We start from the raw sequence: 27,229 nt of genomic DNA on the forward strand, positions 1-27,229 counted from the left end.
AACCATAAGGGTGTATTTGAACTTTTCAAAACTATACTAGGGTTTTAGAATTTAACACTCCTAATTAAACCTTTTTAATCAACTTTTAAATTCCAAAACTTGAGGGCAAGTTTTGAAACATTTCAAAACAATTTAGTTTTAATCTATCTTAAAATTTCGAATTTATGACATTTAAATTAAAATTTTAAATATTAAAACTCTTGATTTAATAATTATCTAGAATTAGACTATTGATTTAATTATTAAATCATAAGGGATTATCTAAATAATGAGGATAATTACCATTTATACATTTAAGTTATCCTAATCCCTTAAATATCTATATAGATTTCGAAAATATGGATGGATAATGCAAGATCTTGAATTACCATATATAACAATTAGAGGATAATTACAAGATATGGGATAATCCAAATCCCTAAAAATTAGGATCTTATCTTGGGGAGGAGGCAAATTTCGAAAAAACAAGGGATTATAACAAACCCTAGATTTCGAAATTTAATGGTTTAAGGAAAGGATTTGAAGATCTTATTCAAACTCTTGCAAATTAGGGTTTGCAAACCCTAGCCTCTTAGGGTTTATTGGCAATAAACCCTAATATATCAAGTTCATACAATTGAAACCAAACCAATGGCTCTGATACCACTGATGGGTTTTTTGGTCATAAGACATCCTACGTGCCCATACAAATCCTAATGCTTGGATCTAGGTTTCTCTATTGTACATGCTTTGAATTCAAGACTATAAACCCTAATTCTAGCATATGGGAATCAATATTAACATATAATTAGGTTTAAGATATTACCTTGATTGTTATGTAGCAATAACAATCCTAATTCCTCCTTGAATTGACTTTGGAATGCTTAGAGTCACAAGTGTCACTCCTCTAATGGCTTACAAACACCAAGAGCAAATGGAGAAGGTATAAAGAGAGAGGAGAGATGTTAGAATTCATCTTTAGGACTTCTTGGGAACAAGTACATGAATTTTAAGGCCTTAGGGTCTTTATATAGGTGTAGAGATAGAGTTTCAGTCATTATCCTTATCTAGTTGCTTATCCACAAAGCAACCATAAGATAAGCCTTGAAAACCCTTATCCTTTATCCTTTGGACGATTTCAAAGATGCTTATCTCCTTGAATTCGTTCAACCCATATTTAGGATAACCATTACCATATTTTGTAACTATCACATATTTATAAATCAGCCCCTCTAGTTTAGTTAATTACACTTGATCACAAAATTAATTCCTAATTAATTATTGACCAATATTAATTAAACAAATATGATTTCTCCTTTAATATATTATTCTTATAACATATTAATAAATCATAATAACCTCTATCTCTATTTATTTCTCCAATCAAGTTGCTTTGGTGAAGGCAACCCAAAAGGACCATGCACCATCAGGTCAAGTACATACCAAAATAGTTATGGACTTAGACACTAATCCAACATCATCTACCTCAAATCTATCATCAGGCAAAGGAAATTGTACATTTGTGGGATTGGACACAAGATCACGAGATTGAACGGGTTCAGATACTTCAAAACTACGAAGAAGATATACAAAGCTAGTATTTGAAGGCCACATTACTTGTTCTTGAGTAATGTATTCAACTAGTATAAAAACTTTATCAGATTCTAACTGTATAATAAATAATAAGATAAAATACATAAACTGTAATGATAAATATAATGTTTCATATTAAATCTATGCAATTTAGACAAGAATATGTACATTATGATTAAGTGATGAAAGAAAGTTGGTAAGTGAAGACGAAAACGTGAATAAATGATAAAACAAACTATGAACACATTTAAGCGAATAGTTATTTGATGAATAAATTATGAGAAAATTTTGAATTCAGTATACCAAAATTTTAGTGCCAAAAAAAATGTATTGAAAAAATATGATTTGACAATTGCTCTTGATTTTTTAGATGATCAATGTGGTGTTTGTTTTATCACATGTGAACAGTGATGTGTTTAATTTATCAGATAAATAGTAGTTGTTTTTTCTTTATCACAAATAGTAAAAAAAAATATTTTGTAAAAGACAATAAAACATAAAAATTTATAAATATATTGATTTTTAACATTTTTAGGTAACATATTCGATATTGGTATAAATTTGAAGGTATTGATGAGATTTTATATTGTTATATTTTAATAAACTAATATAATATATAAAAGTTGTAAATAGAAAATATGATATACTTTAGATAGAAAATATTTTAATAAACTAATATATATATATATATATATATATATATATATATATATATATATATATATAGTAAAGGGTTTAAAATAGAAATTTAAAGAAAAAAAAAAAAAGCTAAAAATGAATTTTTTTTTTTTTTTTTTTTTTTTTTTTTTTTTATAAACAACGACTAAGATATAAATTAAAGATTTAAAATATAAATTATACAGAAACAAAAACACAAAAACTGAAACTATAAAATCATCCTATTTTTGCAAAGTGATTTAAAAGCACTTTATTTTTGGACTTTTTTAAGACGCCTTATTTCTGCACCCACACAAAATAATAATAAAAAAAATAAATAAATAAACACTCCGCTTCACAAAAATTCCTGCAAAATAGATCAATACAATGAGTTTCTGAGCATATATTCTCCAAGACAATATCAAGAACTATTTTATGTTAATATTTTAAAAGTTTTTAAAAGAAGGTTTAGAGAAGAAAAAAAAACACATACGCATACATTTGCGTGGCACTTAACCTATTTAATTTTTTTTTTCGTTTTTCAGCTTGAAAACGTTAGTGAAACCCCTTATATCCGATTACATAGTTGCTTTGAAAAGACGATCAAAGTTCCGGTTATTAAATCAGAAAATATAGGCTTGATGTTTTGGTTTTAACTGGAATTATGATTAGAGTTTGGCATTGGTAAAATTTGGATGATAGCAACTTCTTTACATAATAACTTGTTAAGATCTCAAGTACCCAAAGACTTAATAAATTTGTTTTTTCACAAATACAGATGGAAATTGTATGTCCCTAAAAAATCAAAGAACATCACCAAGAGGTCATCTAAAATCAGTCGAGGTGTAAAACGTTTAATCACAATCAAAACCAGAACTTGATATCAAGTCTTTCAAAACTCCACCTTTATAATATCCTCTCTTTCAACCCAATCTAACCTTCCACCGATGTGGTATTACATTTAACATTTTTCCCCTTTCATTAGTCGGTGATGTTTCATTGGTTTTAGTCACATCCCCTCATTTAAAGCCACCAACTCCAGTTATCTGTTGAATTCTCTTCATTATGCTACAAATCATATTTTGATATTTAAATTAAATAATAAACGAATTTTAAAAATTATTACTTTTAAAGACAATTTCTAACATTGCTAATTAGTGTATTATAAGTTGTAACACATTTGGATTGCTTAAAGTTCGAAATTTGCCCTTGAATATATGTATTATGTATATCAAAATATCAACATCTTACGAGACTTCTAATCAACTGTCAAGATTGAAGACCGTATGCTATCATTTTTATTCAAGTAATTTCAAGGGATAAAATTATATTCTTGAGAAATATTCTATCATTCATCTTTTTAAATGATCTTTTTTTTTTTAAGAATTGATTAATTTAACAAGCGAATGTTTATAAGCTTGATAAAAATGTAAAGTCAAAAGCCAAAACTTGATCTTTATCGACACAAATGTTTGTGAAAGTATTCAATGGACATTTGTTGTGATGCAGAACACATATTTTGCCTTTTAGAAAGTCAAGGTCAAAACTTGAGGACTAGAGGTGCTATGTGCAAAATACCTATATGGTGCTGGGCTGAAAAAGCTCATTGCAAATAGACCCAATTGAGTAAAAACACATAATCAAGTCCTATTGAGTTATTCTTGGCAGGGCGACTGGTCTCTAGGCTCGATATTAGAAAATATAGTCATAACTCATAATACTTACTATCCAGACTAAATAATAGTTTTTCGTTCATCCATGTGATATGTCAAAAGCTACAGTTTTCATCCAAATATTTAATTTGTTGCGCACATGGTCCCTAAGGGATGGTTTTGTTGCATGTTTGTTACATAACGTAATGGTGCAACCATTAAGTCCATTCCAAAATTATTTTTTGTTATTTTCTCTTTCATTTACTTTCTCAAATATTCTTTATTCGTCATCAATCACGTTTTCAGATATTTCTTTGGTTCATCATGTATCATAAACCCCTTTTTTGTGGGTTTATTATATCATATTTGAGGGATTAGTCAAACACAACTGTGTTATGTAAAGCTTCCTTGGTTTCTTGTTATGTAAACCATGTCAATACCTGAGCGTCTAATGAAAAGGTTAGATGTTAATCCCATATCGGTGGAAGCTTAGATTGGGTTGGAAGAAGAGAGTAGTATAAAGGGAGGATTGGAGGCGACTTGAAGAGGCATCTTTGCGCTTGGGGCAATGACGCAGCTAATGAGGTAATAACCGAGGCGCGTCAATTGCTGGTTGAAAACTATTTCCAAACCCCCTCCTTGGCCTTGGGTCTCCCTTGGCCATCGAGAATTTCTAGAAGGGTTCCCTTAATTGGGTAAAACCCTACAATTTCATAGTTTTTAAAAACTTTTTGTAAATTTTGCTCATTAAAAACGATCAATTTTTTTTAAATATGAGATGTGACATTGGTTTTGGTCCCCACAAGTTCCTTTGCTTTTGTCAGTGAGTAATGTATGTGCCCAATGTGACTATACATTTTGTTTGTGATACGGAGCAGGCAGCAGTTAATCATGTATTTCATAAGGTCCTAAGATGAACTCGTTTTTAATCAAAACGAACAACGGATTTTATAGGCCTTCATGTACATGAGATCTTAACGATTGTATCTAGAAACTTCTATCTTCATACGCAGATTTCAGAATCAACCAAGTTTACTCAAATTACCAAAACTTTGACTGATTCTGAATTCAAATCATAATTTCGGATAAAACAAAAGCATCAGCCCCACAATTTTTTTCAAACACAATTGCAACACTGCTGACCAACAATAGGATCTGTCATGAACTGAATCCACTAACTAGGATCATCATTTGTTGTGAAAATCATGATTTTGCTTTCACAGTGGCTTGTTAGGTAATTGAGGCATAATTTAAAGACCGTTTTACCGAAAGTGTAATACTTCAATTATTTTAATGAGTAATGGGACAAAGACAGATTGATTATACAACGTGATATTTGAGGGGTTATGGGCATATTCATTGGTTTAATTGCAAGAAAGGTCCCACAAACATACAGGTTGTTATTGTGGTTAGGTATGAATGGTTATTGTCATTCCTAACAAAGAACTCTCCCAATTCTGAATCTGAAACTAGACCATCCGACCCCATCTCAACTCTTTTGCTTTGTGAATAAAGTTAGATTCTCTATTATTCTCTACTTTGAAGTTGACAAGAAAGCGCTAGTTTTACAAAAACTAAAGTCTCAACATAGAATTAAAACAATGAAGTACAGAGAAAAAAAAAGGTGGTATTAAGTTTTATAGTCTCAAGTCTTGATAAAGAGAAAAGAATAAAATCCCAAAAGAAAACAGATAATATGAAAGTCTTGACAGAGGGGAGAAATACATGGTGAAATCAGAAAAGAAACTGAAAGCATACAAAAAGACAAAGTAGTAGTAGCATATACATGATACATCCTTCTATGGAAATGAAATGGAAATCCTCAACCCCTTTGTTGTTTTGGTACACAATTGACAATTGACAATACATACTCATACTCATACTCATAATGTTTGCTGCTGCTGCTGCCCTACCACCTGCAAAAAATTGCCTCGGCTATGGCTCTTCTCTATCCAAAGAATATTACAAGAAAAACTTATCCACACAAACACAAACACACACACCAATCAATCTTCTTTATCTTTATTATTCTTCTTTTAACCAACGACGACGACTCAAGAAAGAAACTTCCTCTACCACCAACTAACTGGAACTCTTCTTTCAGTGTTGACCAAATCAATAGGACCCCATTTGTGGCATTCCAAATGGAGGCATTGGTGGCATTCCCATTCCCATTCCCATTCCACCCATTGGCGGTGGTGGTTGACCATATCCACCACCGCCCATACCAGGCGGGGCAGGTAGAGCAAGTGGCAGTAGCTGGGCATACATGTTCTGCAACCAAACCATGTCATGTCAGTAATCCATCTTTTCTTTAATTTATTATATATATAGCAAATCCATTTAAAAAATAAATTAAAGAAAATACCTGCTGCTTGATGACATCCTGCTCTTCATTCTCCTTGGCTTTATTTTCCTTCACTGCCTCTATCTTGTCCTTGATTAACTCATCAACTTTCCCGGTGTATTCACGAATAAACTATGAATCAAAACACAAAACAAACAAACAAATAAATAGAAAAATAAAATCTCTCACCAGTCACCTCATTTAAATAAAGTGTAAAGAATTATTTACCTGAAGCAGATATGGGAAGGCAAAATCAATCATGTTGTTCAACCAGGCCAGCTCAAGTGCAACATCTGCACGGATTAGATCATAACAAACAAACAGACACGAAGCAAAGCATTCTTTCTTTCCCTGCACAGCAAATAAAGTTAAAAACAAAAACATTACTATCACATTTTACTGCTTGCTTTACTCCCAAAAAAAAAAACCAACACTTGGTAAAATAGTCACCTGCTCAATGAAATAAACGAGCAACTCTTCTGCAAGTTCACGATCCCCAGACTGTGATGCAGTCTCCATGGCATCTTTGTACACTTTGTCTTTCTTGGACAATGCAATGGATTGTTTCCATCTACCTGCCTTCTTGTAGATATATGCAGCAACTCGCCTCATCTCAAGTAGCTCATGTTTCTCAATCTGCCCAAAAATCAAAATCAGTAATTGACACTTTTTGCCCCTGAATTTTGCTAACTTCGTCCCACAAAGTTATCTCTTGCAACTTTAGAAGTTTTCGTCCCTGTTCCAAGACATTAACTATATTTTTCGGACCAACTTCGTTACCGAAACCTTAAACGAGGACCGAAATTGCATAAAACTATTCGTTTGGAACCAAAACTGCAAAACCCAACTATACTCAGGGTCCAAAAATAGTTTTTTTTTCCTTGGAACACCGATCAAAAACATTACAAGAACCTCAAAGCCAATTTTTTTCAACCAAAATTGCAAAAATCAACTATACATAGGGACCAAAAACAGCAATTTTACTTAAAATAAGGGCCAAAAGAACTTTTTTCGGACCAAAGTTGCAAAAATAAGCTATTCTCAGGGACCAAAAATAGTTTTTTTTTCTTGAAACAGGACCAAAAACATTAATGTGAACCAAAATTGCAAAGAGAAGTTTTTCGGATAAAAAAGAAGAAATTGCAGTTGAATGAAGTAACCTTTTGAGCAAGGCCGATCTGGTCAAAGTTATCATGCAAATCAATAGATTCACGCAATCTATCATAGTCTTCCTCCTCAACATATATTTCATTCAATGCCTCATTAACAGCCGAAACATTATTGCTCTGAACTGCAACCATGTAAGGTTTCACAAGATGAAGGTGTCCAGCCTGTAAAAAGCACAAGTCAAAAACACTATACCAAACAACGGCCAATTTAATTAAATAAAATAACATATGATTATATGATTATATGAATACAAACCTTGCGCATAATGTCAACGACACGAGTATGGTCGACACGAAGTGCAAGGACATTGAGAACATCATTGATGAGATCCGGATGCTCTTGTAGGTAAAAGTGAACAGCCTTATAATAAAGCTCAACATTTGCGACTTTAACTACAATATCCTTGAACTGCATGTGGTCCCAAGCATCTGGAGAATGATTCATGACAGTGGTTGCAGCATTATCAAACTCATCATATTGAATATACAAATATGTGAGTTCCTTCCAGTGTTGTTGTTCATCACATGCACGGATTAGCTTTGGGATGTTGAGACGTGTTGAGAAGAGCTTGATATGTTCCATGAGTTTCTCGTAACGGTATCTTGCGTAAAGAACACCTAACTCAGTGAAGATGCCCATGTGAGCACGTTCCAAACCTAGACCACTTTCCATTAGAGATATTAGCTCGTTGAAGCATCCTCTGTTTTGGTAGTATTCACTCACCTCTTCCAAATCATCCACCTAAAAAATTCACCAAAAAAAATAGCCTCCATTAATATCAAAACATAACACATGCCCATAAATAATACCCCACAGCACCATGCCACCATGCCTTACACCGTTCAAGACTAGTGTTGGCGAATAGTAAAACACTGAAGTTGGTAGTGTTGAACCCTTTTTTTTTTACAATTTACTCCATTCAAGTTTGAATGTCATGTATTTTAGTTTATTTAGTAGTGTAATGATATTTAACGGTAACATTTGATCTCATTTATAGAAAATCTATTCCAATGCATAAATCTCTAATATCTGTTTAAGCTTATGTGTAATAATTCTATCAATGCATGTGTAATATTTATTAAAATGAGTAATAAATGTAATTTTTTATTTAACAAAATGTTTGTTATAAGGATAATCACAAAAAATGTCCACTTTATAATGTGATATTTAACAAAGCAACGACCTTTTTTGACCGATATCACAAAATGATCACCAATTTTGCAACAGGTCAGCTGCCAAATTCCATAAAACTGCGGAATTACCTTTTACAGATAAAAGACTGAAAAAAAAAAACATTTTTATGAACAAGTTCACGACTATGAACAATTTCGCAATTATAATTGCTAAATAGGATTTTTTTTTTTTAGTGGTGGGGAGCACTTGCAAAATTCGCAGCTGACCAGTTGCGCAGTTGGTGGTTGTTTTGTGCTATTGGTCTGAAAAAGGTGGTCAATTTGTTAAATATCAAATCACAAAGTGATCATTTGTGTCATTATCCCTTGTTTTAATAGTATGACAATAAACTCAAAATTAATTAGATACGAATGATTATTTTGGTTATAATGTCACTGAAAATATAATCTGTAAAAGTATTATAATTATAGAGGGTATGAGTTAATTTTGAAATATAAGGGTATTATTGAAATTGTATATAGGTTAGAAAAAAGGAATGTACTTAATAGTTTTTAAAATGGTGTGATGAAGGAGAAGGATAAAGAATGTGACCTGGACAATAATATTGAGGCCGCAAATCTGTGCCAATCGGAACTCCTCGGCATCAACACAAGCAAAGCAAACTTCTTTCCATGTCTTTGAACTATTAGCTTTACGAGCAGCGTCAACAGCACCTTGAAACTGTTGAAGCCTTACAAGTGTGACGGCGAGCTTAGCCCAGTTGGAAATGAAAGCATATATGATCTTAGCAGCTTCATATAAAGCTTCATCAAACAAGCGATCACCAACATTTTGAAGGTTAGCAACATTAGGCATGAGGATGAACTCTTCAATGTCACTCAATCTATCAATTTTCGCATACGCATATATAAGTTCACTGTCCACCCTGGGCTCCTTCGTCTTTTGTCTAACCATGAGTAAATATTTCACCAGATCAGGGTAGCATTCAGTGTCCTCAGAAGCACGAATAACATCTAAAAATTGGGTGGCATCATCAGCACGAATGAACGACTCGATCGCCTCACTGACTAGACCTTCTCTCAGCTGGGCTTTCGCCACCTGGCTCCATACAGCGTCTTCTTCAACACGGAAAGCAAACTCAACAGCACGTGGGATACTTTGGATGTTTTCTAACAGAACATTCACTGCCTGCACGTTTAAGTTGAATTTTTTGAATATCGCATATGCTTCTTCGTAGAGCTGTGCTTCTACAGCGACTTCTCCCACTGCGGGTCCATCGAAGTTGTCTAGACGATTGATGTAGTCCATGACGCGTGATGGATCAGCTTTAATGGCTGTTAAGATGAGAAGGTTTTGAAGGTTGAAGTTTCCACTGAAAGCAGAGTTTTGAAGAACGATTTTCTCGAGTAGCTCGATTAGCTCGTGGGGGAGATCGGCTGTCATGAAAGCTTTCACAGCTGCTGAAACTTGCTCGGGGCTTTTGCTTTCGGGTAAGGCTGTAGAGACAACCTGATCGATGAGCTGGCGTCTGTATTCGTTCTCAGGGTTGAGAACCTTCTCCCATAGATCCGCATCCATTCTCTCCACAACATATCTATAAAACAAAAATAGATATTATTAGTTAACAAGTCCTCAAAAACATCTATTTGTTTAAAGAAAAATAACAGGTTAAGTACCTGGCTTGCAACTTGAAGAGAGAATTCTTGTTTGTGACATTGACGAGTTCTTCATCACACTGGCCTCTACGGTATGCAACAACAGCAAGCGTAGGGTCACGCTTCTCACAGTACTTACCCACAACACGTGAATCATAATAGGGGTTGGTGGTGAGGAAATGCTCTGGATTGTTATTGCTATCTATGATGATTTTACCCAAAGCATTGTGAACATGAACATCTTGGCTTCCTTCACTCACAAGATGCTCTAAAAACTGAGTAAGTAACCGTAGCCGGTTCCTGAAGAGCCACAAATACACAATAATATAAGGATTCAAACTGGAATGATAAACAAACAAAAGCAGAAATAAACAACAAGAGAAGAGAGCAGAGAGCAGACCTCTTTTCACATTCATCCACAAGGGGCTCAACTGGAAGCAAAGAACGAACAGATAGAATCAAGCCTTTGATGAAATCTTCAGGGCACTCATCATCTAGAAGCTGCCCTACAACTAAAGGAGCATTCCCCGGGTTGACCTATACAAATATATCATAACCACTCTCAGACACACAAACTTTTTGCAAACACTTGTAGATGAGCAGAAAAGATTCTGTATACCTTCTGAACATAACCTTCGATGTAGCGGAGCATGTTGTTGGTGTAGAGATAGTGGGTGAGATCTGGGACAAAGCCAAAGCGATCACACACATTGATCAATGGCCTTGCATCTGGAAGCTTGGCTTCCATTAAAAAGTTTTTGGCCTTCTCAGCATCGTAAAAGTTTGATTCTCTTGTCACACGCTCAACCTCCTTAATCTGTCCAGTTTTTGCAGCAGCCTCGATGTACTTAAAGTGGATATCAGGATCCTCACTGTCACATTGACATTAGTTAGTGTAAAGTAAGAGTTTTGCATATATAGGTGTCATTTTTAACCAGCTTACCTGGAGCTCAAATACGACCCCAAAAAGAAGTATAGACCTTCATATGATTTAAATTGCTCAAAGAGTTTGATACATGCTTCAACACCTAGCTGTTCACAGTATTCTTTGGCAACCTACAGTTCATACAATTGTCGGTAAATTGGTCAACCACTTCTGCTTCCTTTATTTGACTTCAGATTTTGACCTTTTACATAGAATTTAGGGAGGTTTTTCTTTTCTTTTTTCTCATTTAAGTTATGGGCAAAGTAGCTGAATGAGTAATGATGTCTGTCTAGATTATGTGTTATAAGGTCTGTTTCTTTTTTAGACTGAATAAACCACCATAATGAGACCATATGACCATTTAACCCTTGAATTCCAAAAAACAAACTTCACAATACTCATCAACTTAAAGTGAGAGGAGTTGGTAGGAAAAAAGAAGGGCAAATAGGTATAGAGTTGATGTCTTAATACATTATACCAAGTTTTTGTCTTAACACATTGAGTCAGTCTGTCCAGATTAAGTCAAACAGAAACAGCCATGTATAGCTGTACAGATTAAGTGCTCAACAGATTGTGCCCGTTATATGAAAAAGACATGGCCTTTAGTGTTACTATTTACCTGCACGATTATCTGAAGGTTTCCCCTAAGATTGACAAGTAAAAGATCCTTCATGCACTCCAATGCCCACTCCTTTGATAGTGTCCCAAAAAATTCCACAAGAGACTGAAAATAAAAGACAGTCAAGTTCTACTCCAGATAACCTCACAATGTAAAGTACATGAGCGTAGCAATAGACAAACCTGTGGTTCAATTGCATGAGTGTTGACAATAACACGTTTGATATCTGGTAGTTCACTGTAATGCTGCAGAAAGCAGAGTTTGAATCAAGCACGTGATATATATTTCAGGGGAAACAGAGAAGTTTCTGGAAATTAGCAAACCTGAAGGGCTCGGACAAAAAGACCTGCTTTCTCACAAAGTTGAGCGATGCGAGGACGATCATAGTGACTGAACATACCATTTGCTAATATCGCATCAGCAACGTTAGGAAATGTCACGAGATTGATTTCAAGAACCTATAGAAAATAGAATTTTTAGAGAATGACTTCTACAGTTATATGGCTGAAGTTTATTAGACTCGGTGAATTTACCTTAGTTTGCAAGTGAGCATGTTCTGGCAGATTGGGCTTAAGGACGTCCAAGAGGAAAGCTGTTGCCTCACGTATTAAGTTCCTCTAAACAGATTGAATTTAGAAAATTAGCATTTTAAACCGGTTTTCAAAATTGGAAAATGTAGACAGGTTATAAGTTTTAGTTAAAATACCTGGAGGAAAAGATCTGTTATTGTGTTGTAATCAACTGGACAACCTCCCTCCATTTGGGACATCATCAAAGCAAAATTAACAGCACCCTACAGAAAGCAACACAAAGTAATTAATCATAATTGCATGAAACCAATTCCAAATTTTAAACATTAAGAACAACAACTTGAGCATTGAAATAACATGTAAGCTTATTATTCACTGAATAAGTTATAGTACCTGGGGATCTGATCGAAGAATTGTTTGCAGAAGGAATAAATAATCAGGTGTATACCCAACCTGCACAATATCAGGCATACTTATAAGATAACGTATGGCAGTAAGAAGTGTACTAAACCCACCCACTTGAGATAAACTTCTACCAGAACACTAAAAATTACTGCAGTAAAAGTTACACCTACCTGCTTGGAGTAAATCAGAATTTTGTCAAACTCCCTCCGCTCAGCAAAAGCTGCAACAACTTTCGGCGTCGCTCTTGCTTTGATGTAAATTTTCAGTGCAAGATCATTATCCACAGTCTACAGGTAAACAAGGAAAACAAGTGTTAATTGTGGAAGATGTGCAGTAAAAAACGAGAACAGTTGGTTTATGCAAACAACTCAAAAGCATCAAATTTCATGTTTTATACCTTCACAAGATCTCCAAGCTCCTCACTGCACTCCAGCTTGTCCTCAGCCAACCAGTTCTCCAGAAGATTCTTCTTGTTCTGATTGACAACAAGACGAGAAAGCTCCAATGATTCAAATGCATTTAGCTTCCCTTTAGTTAGAAGGGTCCCAAAATACTGCAACAGTGGTGGTGTTTGTCCAGCTTGCACAGGTACACTCTGCATATGACACGTATGGAGGTTAAAAAAAAAGGTTAACATCCAGAATAAGTCAGATGATACTATTACTTAAGAGAAGTAGACACCTGAAATTTTGCAACTGTATCTGGTGTACGCAGAATGCCTTGAGGAGATTCTGCAGCAAGTTCAGCAGCTTCTTTGTACTTGGTCTGAGCAAACAATTCTTGAAATCGTTGAACAACCTGGGATAAAAAGTCAATCAGTCAAAATGAGCTGCAGAAAATATCATAACTTTACTTTCTCTAAACTACAAACACTGCTACAAACATGAAAAAACTTATGGTAACATTTATTTTCAATCTACTTCCAAAGCTTGTTGAAGAAACAGAGGAGTCATTTGAAAGACAAAAAATTAAAAGATTTACCAAATTCTCTGCACCAGGAAGATTTCCTCTTTTGGCAAGATTCACAGCAAGCTCCAAGTTGTTCAACTGTAAAAAACATGTTGGTTTCATCAGAACAAAGAAAATGGTGCATTCATCATGGACGGATGAAGGTTATATGCTTACTTGTCCACTGACAAAAGGCACGATTGTTGACTCATTTACGGTGGCGAGTAAGACCTGGCCACGTCTATTGACAGCATAGAAGCCTCCAACTGATGAAGCTTCAGAGGTAAGGAAAATTGGGTCAGGGCTAATTCTATTCCTATATACTGCAGTAGCCGTTTCAAGGTCATACACAAATAGAAGTCCCAGCTTGGTAATTACATAGATCAAACTATATTTGTGGGATATCTGCGAAGTCAGAAATTAAATTGTTAGTTAACAATGCAACTCCCTATTTCAAAAGTCAATACACAAAATGACTGACAAATTACCTGCATGGCAACTGGAAAATCATCTTGAAAGTCAGGAGGAAAGAAAAGGTCTGCTTGCTTCTTAGTGAATGAGGGTTTTCCTACATGTATAAAAACAAGAAGCATCAGCTTTTTATAAATAAGAAACCTAAAAATGAATGAAAATAATGTGTTGAGAATAAACCTGGTTGGGCACCAAGCTCAATGACATGAAGCTTTGAAGTAACTTGTCCAGCATTAGAGCTTTTTGTTGCGAAAGAAATAAGAATCGAAGGATTCTCATTGCCAGGAACCTGTGGAAGGCATATAAATATGTTATTCGTCAGTTTGTTACCAATGCAAGTGACTTAGATGGAAGGCAATAAAAAGAGAGGGGAGTCCATTTTAACTATGGTACTAACAGAAGGAGAAAGATTTTTACTTTGAAAGAGGCAAACGATGCTGCATGTGCTTCAAGAGCTTGACTGCGTTGCTGATCAACAGAAAAAAGCTGCATGTTTCCTTTTACTAGCTGAGGTCTCTGCTCAAATCAAAATGGTAGGAGGGTATTATTAAAGCTGGAAATTCTGGTCAGCAATTTACCATAGGTGGTGCTACATGCTATACTAACAAATACAAACCTCTGGTGAGCCAGGGGCAATTCCAATCAACACCAACCATTTCTCAGATGGATCACATCTGTAGTTGATTATCTGATTGTTTGATAGATTAGCTGTTCTGTCAAACATCTTTGTAGGTTCAGAATCACCTGTAAAGAAAAGAACACATCAGGTTCACAAAATATAACCTTCAGATTATACACCAAATGGAGAGAAAAAATGAAGCAGTATCAATTCAGGGAAAATGATGGCAATGTACCCTCAATTGACCAATGATATACTGAGGTCTGGGTCACCATGCCCAACATCTTGGGGGTAATCCACTTCCAAAAGACGACCTGGAGAAGAAAGTATGATAAGATCATGTAAAACGTCAAAATTAGCAAACAAAATGAAAAGGCCAAAAATCATTAATTAAAACCTTATTGATGTTACCTGCTCAGGCATCTGATGGGACTTCATTTTGGCTTTCATCTCAATATTGAATATTTGTAAGTGGTCCTGAGTAGTTCCCGGTAGTTGAGCTTCAAGAAAATCACACCATCAATTAGGTATACAAGTAGAAACAGGCCTAGCTATCTCTCTGAGAACCTTCATATGAGTTTTATGCATTCTTGGTACATTATGTTGTAAAGTATAGACGATTTAAACATCACACAGTAAATGGAGAACAAAGCAAAGCAGGTTTATTCCAAGTCTTCTACTACCATTACTTTTTTCAAATACTGAAAACTTTTTGGTACTTTTTATTAGACTAATCCAATTAAATTGTGAGTATGAGGGCCTCATGCGCCAAGCAAAAAAATCAATAGCTTAATAGATGTAAACTTCTATCAAAAGCATGAAGAGAATTTCGAGAGCAGTGAACACTGAATTGGAGATCAATATTACCAAAAATTCTAAGGTCCGCAAGTAACTTTGAAAGAATAGTGGGACTAAAATTGCAAATTCTAGTACACTATGCAGCCAAGGAGTGATGGTATTCATACCAGAAGGTTCAATATGGATGAAACAATAAACTGTACCCTGCCCATCCTACAAAAAGTTCCGGAATATTTTGTTTTGAGTTGTCCAGAAGTAAATACAACTCTTCGCTTTTGAACCAATAAGAAAATTTTATTTAGTGGTCCTCATTTCAGGATAGCAAAGATCTTAGTTATAACTGATTTTGGTCAACAATACTTGCTCAAACTAAAACCTAAAAGTTAATTTCAGACATTCTTAAGTTTGACTAATAGTTGAACAGTAATACATTAATTTCAGTTGTCACAACTTCCACAGTACCGAGGAGGCGAGGAAGTACCTTTTAAAGCCAGTATCCTGGAAACAGGATTCATAAGAGCTGAGTCAGCAGTAATTGGTCTCCTCAGTGGCTGCATAGGCATGCTCATATCGATAATCACCACACTATTCTGAGGAGATGTTTCTCGGACACAAATGAACTTATCTGACTCCATTGTGACATTAGTAAACGTGATAAACTGGGGATTGATCCCTACGCTGGGCAACTGCAGCAACAACACATAAGTCAAACCCATTAGAACAATGCACGCATAGCCAATGATTAAGAAACTTATAAATTGTTATATCCCACGGATCTAAAATAATCAATTAAAAACAAGTCTGCTTATCTAACAAATCTAAGCAATCTAAGCAATAGAAGACTAGATAAGCTAGCAAAGTTGATCACTTCAAATCAAATTAACACTATCCGAGACACTATAGGTAGCTAAAACGATAGAATAGCGCTAAATTGAGCAATGCTTATAATATTAAAGTGGAAATCTATTCTTATACAACAATAATAGGCTTCGAAGAAATACAGTAAACATATATCCTCTAATTTACCAAATCTATACAATATGAGAGTAGAGAAGCTCCAAAATTTAATTTTGGATTTCAATTAACCCTAGATTACTCAAACATATTACGAAAAGCATAAAATCATGTAAATTGAGCTAGGTTGTGGACAATACAAGTGTGATCTATTCATCTGTGTGAATATAATCAAACTAGGTTTTCGGGGAGATTTACATACCGTGAGTGCCTCTTTCATAGTAATTGGAGCGTTAGCGGCCGCCATGGTGATGGCGAAAGAGATCAAAACGACGGCAGATCAGATATAGATATGATCTATGAGATACTTGATTTGATTGAATCGCCGGCAAACGAATTCCGGCCTACCGGACAAACAGACGCTCGGCGATCTCCCGGAGGTGATAGATCTAGAGAGAAGAAGAAAAAGGAGAGAGAGAGAGAGAGAGAGAGAGAGAGTATGTGGAGTCTGGTTCTTCTAACAGCCGAAGACTTGGAAAAACACAAAGCAAGAAAGAATTCGAAATAAAAATAGAGCGGAGAGAGAGAGAGAGAGAGAGAATGAAATCTACAGCTTTTTCTCTTTTTTTCTAATTAATTGGAGAACAACCTTCTATTATGTTCGACTTACAAAAATACCCTCAATATATATTTTATGGTTGTTATAATAAAATTTCTATGGAATGATAAATTTTATTTTTATGCTGTTCTCATAACAAATGTAATGATTTATTAGACCATGGGGTATACATAGCACCAGGGTTTCATGGTGATGAGTCGGAGGAAAGGCAACGAACGTTCACATCATTACAAAGGTGTTGTGTTTTAATCGGAAGTTACGATTGTGACATCATGTGTGTATACGATCAATTTGTTCTTGTTTTCATTTCCTATTTGTTCATTTCTCTTCTTTCTATCCACCACCGTCATGACCTCATGTTGCAAGCAGGGACGGATGCAGAAATTAGTAGTAGGGGTTGCACAATTTTTTTTTTCTGGTCGAACATAATATAGAAGGTTAAAAAAAATCCGGTCAAACATAATATAAACCATCTAATACAAATTTTTTTTCTGGTTAAACATTATATAACAACTATCTATTATAATTTAAATTTGTCTTCTTCGTGCAGACATCTTTTGAAATCGCTTCATTACTTTTTCATCCTCAACTTTCGTAAGTGCTTCCGTCTCGACATTACAAAGCAATGCGTCGTTCAAAAATTCATCGCCAATTTTGTTACGCAAGTCTGTCTTCAAGAGCTTCAACTTTGAAAAACATCTTTCTACACTTGCGGTCGCTACGGGTAATATTAAAGCCATCTTTAAAAGCTTATAAACCAACGGATAAGACCGATGCTTCCCTGTACTAACCATCAAACGAGAAAGGTCGGAAATTCCTTTCAAACTAGTGAAACGCTCATCTTTCATGCAAGAGTGATAAAATATCTCAAGTTGCCCTTCGAGGTCTATCATATCTGAATCATCAAAGTCATACTTGTATAACTTACCCAACTTCAATAACTTTGATTTGTCAAATTGTGCAAATGATTCACAAGGGCTCAAAGCACCCATGTAATTGGGTGCTTGTTTCACTAAATCGATCCCGATATTCTGTAAGTTGCATATCTACCACTGTGTTGAAGATTTCAACCTCAAAATGAAACTTATTAGTCTTTGTAGTCCTACGGTTTCTCGCACCAATATACAACTCTTCCATATCTAAAGTTTCAATTTCGTGTGTTTGACAAAAAGATGATACTTTTGGCAAAATGCTAGCAAACCCTATGTTTCTAAAAGACCGCAATGCCTCCATTGTCCCTCTAACCATCGAAGCCGCTTCCAAAATGTCTAGATCTTTTCTTTGAAGTTGCTTTGACAATGTACCCGTGAGGTGTAAAATGTCATACATCATATGTAAGTAAAACACGAACTCATATGATTTAAAATATGCTAAGATTCCAGATGCTTGTTGACGGTTTGCCAATGACCCTCCCTCCTCTTTCACAAAATCTAAAATTACAAGAACATCTGCAAACAACTTCATCAAACTTGTGAGTGTGTTGAAATGTGAACCCCATCTTGTTTCTCCTGCTCGAACAAGTGTAGTCTCTTGATTTAACCCTCTTCTTGTTTCAAGATCACCACTACACAAGCCTTTTTGCACCCTTTCTCTTGCTTGCTCTCGTAGTAAGTCTTTTATTTTACACGAGGCACAAACAACATTAACCACCAACGAAATTTGCTCAAAAAAATACTAACACCATCATGCTTCTTTGCTACAGGCACAACTACTAGTTGAAGTTGGTGTGCAAAGCAATGTACATAAAAAGCCGTGTCATTCTCTTGTAATATCAAAACTTTCAAACCATTGAATTCCCCTCGCATATTGCTAGCCCCATCGTAACCTTGTCCTCTTATCTATTAAAATTTAAAACAATATATATATATATATATATATATATATATATATATAATTAAATTGAAATAAAAAAAGTAAAGAATAAATTACCTGACTAAAACTCAACTTATTACTTGTAAGTACTTCATTTATGACGTTTTTGAGGGTCAAAGAAGATGTATCCTTCACGTGCACTATTCCTATGAATGTTTCTTTCACAAAGCCAAGACTATCGACATAACGCAAAACAATAGCCATTTGTTCCTTTTTTGAAACATCACTAGATTCATCAACTAGTAAAGCAAAAACATCTTGATCAATCTCTTCACGAATACTCAAAAGTACTTCTTGTGCAAAACATTGCACAAGATCTTTTTGAATTTTAGGGGAAATTAGTTGATTGTTTTTAGGAGCATTTTTTAAAGTATTGTTAAAAATCTCTTCACTAGTCTCTCGAATGGCTTTTTAACACTTCAATGTAAAGCCCTCTATTTTCCGAGTTAACCGACTCGTCATGACCACGAAACGGTAAACCGGTTTTTAATAAAAGTCTAACAACAATAATAGAAACACGTAATCGAGCTTTATATTTATTGTCCTCCGCTTCAGTTTGCCTCCTCAAGACTACATTAATTACTTGTTTTTCCCTCATTAAAAACTCACACTTTTCTCTTGCTTTGTTGTGAAAACTATCAACATCACCCACATGAGTCCGAAATGCATCTTTTTTATTCAAAGTATCAAAACCTTGGGAAACAAATGCATATCTCCCTCCTTTTTATCCCATGAGGTCCCCACACAAATAACAATATAAACAATATGCATAATTCTTTTTCACACTATATTCCAACCAATCAAAGTCATTAAACCATGAAGGAACTAATCTTCTAAATCTATCACCTATTTTTTTAGGAAACTTATGTGCCCTTACTTGACACGGTCCTTGAAGCAAATATGCTCTTCTTACATCATCTCTTATATTTGAATTGTAACTTGTAATCAATGGCCTATCCGCCGGGTTCTTTGGAAGATCTTTCAAGTCAACGTTATCATTAGGTTGGTTAGAACATGGTGTTTGTGGAATTGGATTAGAAACCCAAGGGATTAAATGATTGGTGATTGGTGTTTGTGGAGTTACATTAGGATTAGAAACAGAAGGAATTGATTGATTAGTGATTGGTATTTGGGAACATTCTTCACCACTTTCATTAGGATTAGGTTTTTGTCTTTTGGTACAAAAACCACTTCGTTTAACCTACAAAAATATAACAATTACACCTAATCAAACAATAAAACAAGTTGCTTTCACCTAATCAAACAAAAAATCAATAAAAACTTAACAATTACACCTAATCAAACAATGACTTCAATAAAACAAGTTGCTTTTACCTAATCAAACAAAAATTCAATAAAAACATAACAATTACACCTAATCAAACAATGACTTCAATAAAACAAGTTGCTTTCACCTAGTCAAACAAAAATTCAATAAAAAGATAACAATTACACCTAATCAAACAATAACTTCAATAAAACAAGTTGCTTTCACCTAATCAATCAATCATTTAATAAAAAAAAACATATGAATTTCACCTAATCAAACAATCAATTCAATAAAAAAAACATAGCAATATATGAATATAACCTAATCAAACAATATAACTTCAACAAAACAAATCAATTTCACCATCAATCAACAACTTAAAAAAAAACATATCAATTTCAAATATCTAAATGAATTGGTAAATGGTAATTGGTAAAACTTACTTGCTTCATTGTAGAAATTGAAAGAAGACAATTAGACAGAAGTTGATCGATACTATTGTTGAAACCTGCTTCAAGAAATCGATCAAGATTCAAGGATTAAAATCAATCAAACAACAAAATCGATTTTGGGCTGTGACTCACGATCAAGAAGACAGAATTGGGATGTGACTCGATAGAATATAGAAGTCATCCAGAGGCGATCGGCATTAGGCAATCGATTGAATTTTGGAACCTTAGAGGCAAGCCGCAAGCGCCAAGAAGTTGAGTCGACGTCTGGATGATCGTTTACGTTGCTGTGTAATCGGTTTTTTTTTTTTTGCTTGTATGGTTGTACCGATCATCAATTAGAAACTCAAATAATTAGGATGGGCTATCTTTTTTACAAGCAATTAGCCCAATTGCTAATTTATCCACTTAAGTTTTATTTTGGGCTTTGAGCAATTGGGCTATTAGACAATAATCGATTAAAACATTGGATTGTGGGCTCGTTATTATTTTTTTTCGTTTGGTAATTCCCGATAGAGTGACAATTTTTTTTTATGTAGTTGCACAATTTTTTTAGTAGTTGCACGATTTTTTTACGTAGTGGCACAATAGGTAAAAAATTTTAAAAAATGAAATTTTTTCAACTACGTACGCGGAAGCTAGGTGTTGCCGGTGCCACACCGGGCACCTAGCTAGGACCGCTCCTGGTTGCAAGTGCATCAATAAGATAAAATTCATGTGGAAAGAGATAATGGAAATTACTTTAAGTGTCCTTTATATATGATGGCCTTACCGATCAAACCAGATCAATAGTTAAGAAAATAAAATTAGATGCATAATGTTTTCTCAATGTGCTTGATTTAGAATTAGCTAGGTCATAAACTAAACAAAAAAAAAAAACTATTATATATAAGTAAAAAATGAACCTATTGTATATAAACAAAAAAATAAAACTATTACATATATATTATTATTCTTGGTTTTAAAAAATAATGAGGGAATCAAGAGTTCTTGAGTTATCACAAATCTTTTAATTCATGCAATAACTTAACCATATATATATATATATATATATATATATATATATATATATATATATATATATATATATATATACACACACATACACATACCACGTTTTTTTTGCATAAATACAAGTTTTTTTTACTTAAAGTGTAATGTTATGTATTAATTATTTATATTATAACCATTCGCTTTGCATTCCTCCAAAGTACGATGCCCTTACTTTTCAACTTACGTAACTCAAATCATCGCTTTGGGAACGCATCGCGACTCTTTACTCAATGTGTCATGACCTTCCAGAAATATGTTTTCCTTTGCAAGTTCTAAAGCATAATTTCTACTACTTATACATACATATGTATTAACAATGTTCATTATTCTCTAAAACACCAAAATAATCATACTACACACACATATATTTCATGAATCTCATTCACAATTTCATTCATCCAAGAGTTTTTTAGTTTAGCGATTTAGCTTTAACTTTTTTATTCTTTTTTATCACATTACACTGTCTCATGACCAACAACCGCGTCACTACATGTAGGGATGTGTATAATACGTATGAATTAATGAAATAAAGTATTAAAAAAGATGTTGTAGCCAATACATATTTTTAATACATTTAAACTGTATTTTCATGTATATATTTTATTTTAAACCATATTTTTAAATTTAAATTACATATTTATATGCACAATGTAATGTCTCATATTTCAAACCAAAATTTTCATTTTAAACTAAATGAAATCATTACAAATTCTTTCTCAAAACAGATACACAACTACTTGTTTCAAACCATAACTAAGTCAAATTCATATAGATAATAAAATAAAGTGTGCATAAATCTCTAAAATATATATCAACAAATATAATGTAATTAAGTCGCACCCTTCTCATTTATGCTCACTTTTGTTATTGTTTTGGTCAAAAATTGTATTTATCAACCAGATTGAATGAGAGGTTGTCATGTTTGAATTGTGCAATAGAAAAAGGTAAAGAGAATGACACAATTGTTTACAATGAAAGCCCTTGATCATTGCTAGGATCTCCGGCACAAAACCTTGGGAGGTGATAATTATCACTTGCCTTGATGATTTTATTAATATAAAATGATGATTACAGAGAATATTTCGGTAAAAACAAAGAAAAAAGTTATTTGAGTAAGCCCAGAGTTAGCAGTGTGTGTCGTGTGCGAGATACAAGTGTCGATCTACAGTCCAAACTAGCTAACAAGATGTCCAATATTCCTGGGATCCTCTATAACCAGCTTTGTAAACGTTGTTTGACTTGGTACTCCGGGTCTTTAGCATAGTTGAGACGAAACTCTATTGAGAATAAGTCTTCTCTTGACTATTTCTACACATATGTTAGTTATGAACGAAATATAACCGTTATAAATGTTAATAAATAATAATAATAATGGTAATAATTGGGATCCTGAGATAGTTGAGGATTCTGAATATCTAATAAGGTTTGAGGATCCTGAATGATTTGAGGATCCTAGCCCTAACAATTGCCCTCAAGTTATTACTGCAAATGTAGGAGTTAATTTCGAGAATATTAAAGGAATAACTTAAATTAAAGAGAAAATGAAATAAAGAAGAGTTTAAAAATTATCCCTCAATGGATAAGTTTTATCCATCTCGAGGTAACCGAGAAGCAGTCAAATCATCTTTCTTATCTCTTTTGTGTTATAAATATGGGCTTCCGGTAATTTCTTTTTTATTCTCTCAAGTCATCATCGTCTCATTGGGAAGGTGAATTTTTCCTCTCACTTATTTTCTGTTGCTCCGATTTTCCTCGTCATGGCTAAAAAAACTAGTTGTCATCGGGCTAGCGTTGTTACTTCTCCCGAGAATGACTTTAGTGACCAGGCAATCTCATATTATGATGAGGTTTGATCTTTCGACGATGAGGATATGGAATCGTTGAAATCCATTGGGGTTTTTCCTTCCAATGTAGTTTTTCGACCTTTTGAGGCCAACATTCAACCAGATTTTGTTTCCTCGACATGGGTTTTCTTTCCCGAATACTCATTTACTTTAGGTTTACCTTATCATTTTTCTGGTATCGTTCGTCATTTCTTTTTGACTACCCAAATTTCTTATATCCAAATAATGATTGTGGTTTGGAGGATCCTATTTTGGATTGATCGCTTGAATCAGTTCAAGAATATGGACATTGGGTCACCTGAGCTGGTTCTCATTTATGATCTTTCTACTTTTGGTTCTTCACATTTCCTGTTAAGAGTTAAGACAAACAAACACCACCTCATTCTGAAATCGAAACAAAATGATGGTGCTTGGAAGGAAAATACTTCTTCGTGAGACGTGATTCGATTCCCAATGGGGATTCCTTTTCGAAAACATGGATTAAAAAGGGTAAGATTTGAATTCATATTTCAAGGATCTTGAAATTTACTTCCTTTATTTTGTTTGTTTCGGTGTGGTGTTTAAATTTGAGGAACTTGTTCCTGTTACTGGTGATTCTGAGGACAAGATTTCCAAATTTCTTGCACTTCTTGCATTTGAAAGGTAGTTCAAGCTCGAACATTCCAGTCTCCAAGAGGGTTCTTATACTACCGCTTTTATCGCTACTTGTAACATTATTTTTCTTGGATACTTCTTTTAGACTGATAAGGATCCTAAGTTGATAGGGATCCTTGTCAAGTTCCAAGACTACTCTGTGACAACCCGAAGTTTCCATTATGTACAAACCATATCACTTCAATAGAAGTTATAGCAGTCACAGTTAATTTTCAGACTTTTCGTGTAAGTTTGAGTAATTCAGGGTTTACACTTCAGGAAATATCAGGAGAGTGGATGCACTAGAGTTTTGTGCAACACTATTATTCCAACACTCTATTATATTAGAGATCATTTCGGGAATAAAATATTTTCTGCCAAAAATATCAGGACTATAAATAGAATTATGAACCAAAATCATTCATTATTCGCATTTCTAACTAGAGAAAAGCCATTTTCTCTCTCACGGATCTTCAGGTTTTTATACCAAAACGTAAGTAACTCTTCCAAGTAGTGTTAGAAAGATTTATATGTGTTTATGACATGATTTAGAAGGCTAAATCACTAGATTTAGGAGTTTACTCCCCAAGGTGTTCTTGGGAGGTAAACTCCCGAAACAAAGCCTAGACCGTCCCTTGTGTTATGCTACTACCTTAGACTCATATGTATGTGTATTAGGGACAAGAAAACATCAAAGAATCACCCAAGTTTGGTAGTTCACGGCCCAAGAGGATCTTGGACCGTGAACTCCAAAATCATGCACAAAAGGGTGCTTTTAAGGCACCTAAGGCCTTAGGCATTTACATAGACTTATTCCCATTTAATCAAAGGCCTTAAACACATCAAAAACACCTTTCAAAGTGAGTTTACGGCCATGACATGGTTCTTGGGCCGTAAACATGATTAAAGGGCACCAAAGTGTGTCCAAAGCTTTCATATGCTTGGAATAAAAATCTAGAACCTATACCACTTGTGCAAGAGACTTGAAAGCATCAAAAACACCCATCCTTAAGAGTTTACGGCTGCAAACTCTAAGGGAAATGGCCTTAGGGCCGTAAACTCCTCAAAGGAGTGTTTCTATGCCTTAAACCCTTCCAAGAATTGAACCACCAAGTTGGAATAATTCTAGGGATAATTTAGAACTTCAAAACACAAAATACCACCAAGGTTGGGAGTTTACGGCCGTAAACTCAAGAGTTTACAACCATAAACTATATGTGTGATGGTATATGGAGAGTAAATTCATATATGGGGTCCTTTGGAACCCTAAACTCAAGTACCTTGTCCCACAATAGCTCAGATGCAATCCTTAGGGCTTAAAACACTTATATAAAGTGTTTATTTTGTTCTAGGGTGTCTTAACATTTTCAATTTGTAATTTAAGACTAATTGAGTGCATATATGTGTGATTATATGTTCATTAGGATCATAGTGTGTGTACAAGTCCTCACTTGGCACCTAACAATCCTACACCGTTCAGTTCATCCAAATCACCATCTACAGGTGAGTTCATACCCCTAATCAATGTTTTAAATGATTTTAAATGCTTTAATGGGGGGATACAAGTAGAAAACAACATGTTATTAAATCATTTATATGTATTTTATAACTGTGTTTTCATTCAACAGATTTCACATACTACAAAATGTGATGCATGAAATGGTTTTCTATCTTTAAAATACTTTGTTATCAAATGTATTACTTTTGAAATGTTTATCAAAATGACATCAAGTCGTTTTTTATATTTGTTCAAAATCCTTAGATGTCTTACAAAACCATTTTACATTCTTGAACTAAACTATGCATATACTCTTATATTCTTATATATGTATCGATGTTATAGTTGTCATCTTTCATTTAGTTTCCCACACCCTTGAGTAGTAAAAGTGTATAAACCTACTTGAATAATCAATTACCTTTCAGTAAATTATCGAAGGGATAATTTGAAGATATCAAACATTATTCCTATTACAAGGAATCACACAAGAGTTAGTTCATTAATGAGTCTACACAAGTACATTACCTGATACATGAGTACATTTAGATATGATTACATGATACATGAGTACATTTACATATGATTACCTGATACATGAGTACATTTAGATATGATTACCTAATACATGAGTACATTTACATATGATTACATGATACATGAGTACGTTTACATATGCTTACATGATACATGAATAACATACATGAGTACTGTTACATAGATACATTATCCTGTATTCACTTACCTGGATACTTGTACCTAGAGTTATGAGGAAGATTTATTCGTACCTTCTGTGTAAATTTTCCTGCTTATCCCTGTTCGACGGGATATCTAGACGGGACTAACCATTTCGGAACCCATCTGTTAGCACCACGGGTAATGAACATCCACGGATGTCTACGGTTATCACTTATGATAGATAGATTGATATCAGAACTAACCATTCCTCCATCTTACTGTTGCAACAGAGGATGAGATGAAAATCTTTGGATGATCATTAGGTTACCACTTATATTAGGAGTCGGCTACGGGACTAACCCTTCCTCCAACCTACTACTGCTACAGAGGACAATTGGACAATCTTCGGATGTTCATTAGGTTATTCATATCGCTTACTGCGATGGCGTGTTAGTTATGGTATCCAGGGATAACACTTACATGGTTATATTTTTCCTATTCACTTTATTTTGTGATATATTCACATAAACGATGAGTTAGACCAATTACTGTTCGTAGTAGTCAAAAAGAAGGAAAAACTATCATTTTACTTACAAAACATCCGGGTCTTTGTAGAAGACTACATTGTCATAACAAAACATTCGGGTCTTGGTAGAAGACTACATTGTCATAACAAAACATTCGGGTCTTAGTAGAAGACTACATTTCATACTAGTAGGAAATAAGGGATTTCTTAGGGTTTTTCATACTTATATCAACTGTCTTACTTAAAGGTTTTACAGGACATTCATAACAGTTTATCAAAGCAAGAAAATGACACTTAAATACTTATGAATTCACCAGCTTTAAAGCTGATACTA

The 27,229-nt window shown here is 34.2% G+C and overlaps 2 protein-coding genes and 1 non-coding gene across 3 annotated transcripts; 1 reads left to right on the top strand and 2 right to left on the bottom strand.

Moving 5' to 3' along the window:
* Window positions 1-4,431: 4,431 nt before the first annotated feature.
* LOC145013731 (U4 spliceosomal RNA) lies at window positions 4,432-4,584 on the top strand. The gene has a single exon (XR_013665251.1). It is a non-coding gene; the product is annotated as a U4 spliceosomal RNA (small nuclear RNA).
* Window positions 4,585-5,551: 967 nt separating this feature from the next.
* On the bottom strand, window positions 5,552-17,017 carry LOC145008931 (Clathrin, heavy chain). Its single transcript, XM_078967555.1, has 30 exons — window positions 16,719-17,017; window positions 15,984-16,188; window positions 15,116-15,204; window positions 14,940-15,018; window positions 14,702-14,829; window positions 14,503-14,601; window positions 14,266-14,374; window positions 14,103-14,182; window positions 13,792-14,019; window positions 13,648-13,713; window positions 13,348-13,464; window positions 13,064-13,261; window positions 12,837-12,953; window positions 12,655-12,714; window positions 12,438-12,524; window positions 12,265-12,348; window positions 12,055-12,189; window positions 11,914-11,976; window positions 11,732-11,836; window positions 11,131-11,243; window positions 10,807-11,059; window positions 10,588-10,724; window positions 10,209-10,487; window positions 9,124-10,126; window positions 7,654-8,139; window positions 7,389-7,559; window positions 6,679-6,864; window positions 6,457-6,579; window positions 6,250-6,360; window positions 5,552-6,155 (listed from the first exon to the last, which is right to left on the bottom strand). The coding sequence occupies exons 1-30, from the start codon at window positions 16,761-16,763 to the stop codon at window positions 5,997-5,999; spliced, it is 5,115 nt and encodes a 1,704-aa protein (XP_078823681.1). The 5' UTR covers window positions 16,764-17,017; the 3' UTR covers window positions 5,552-5,996.
* Window positions 17,018-17,602: 585 nt separating this feature from the next.
* Window positions 17,603-20,669, bottom strand: LOC145009401 (uncharacterized). Its single transcript, XM_078968105.1, has 9 exons — window positions 20,661-20,669; window positions 20,333-20,362; window positions 20,253-20,282; window positions 19,825-20,148; window positions 19,651-19,732; window positions 19,005-19,264; window positions 18,751-18,913; window positions 18,255-18,688; window positions 17,603-18,106 (listed from the first exon to the last, which is right to left on the bottom strand). Exons 1-9 carry the CDS (start codon window positions 20,667-20,669, stop codon window positions 17,603-17,605), a joined length of 1,836 nt encoding a protein of 611 aa, XP_078824231.1.
* Between the last annotated feature and the right edge of the window lie 6,560 nt (window positions 20,670-27,229).

Source organism: Lactuca saligna, chromosome 8 (genome assembly GCF_052625555.1).
Source record: "Lactuca saligna cultivar CGN05327 chromosome 8, ASM5262555v1, whole genome shotgun sequence".
Classification (NCBI taxonomy): Eukaryota; Viridiplantae; Streptophyta; class Magnoliopsida; order Asterales; family Asteraceae; genus Lactuca; species Lactuca saligna.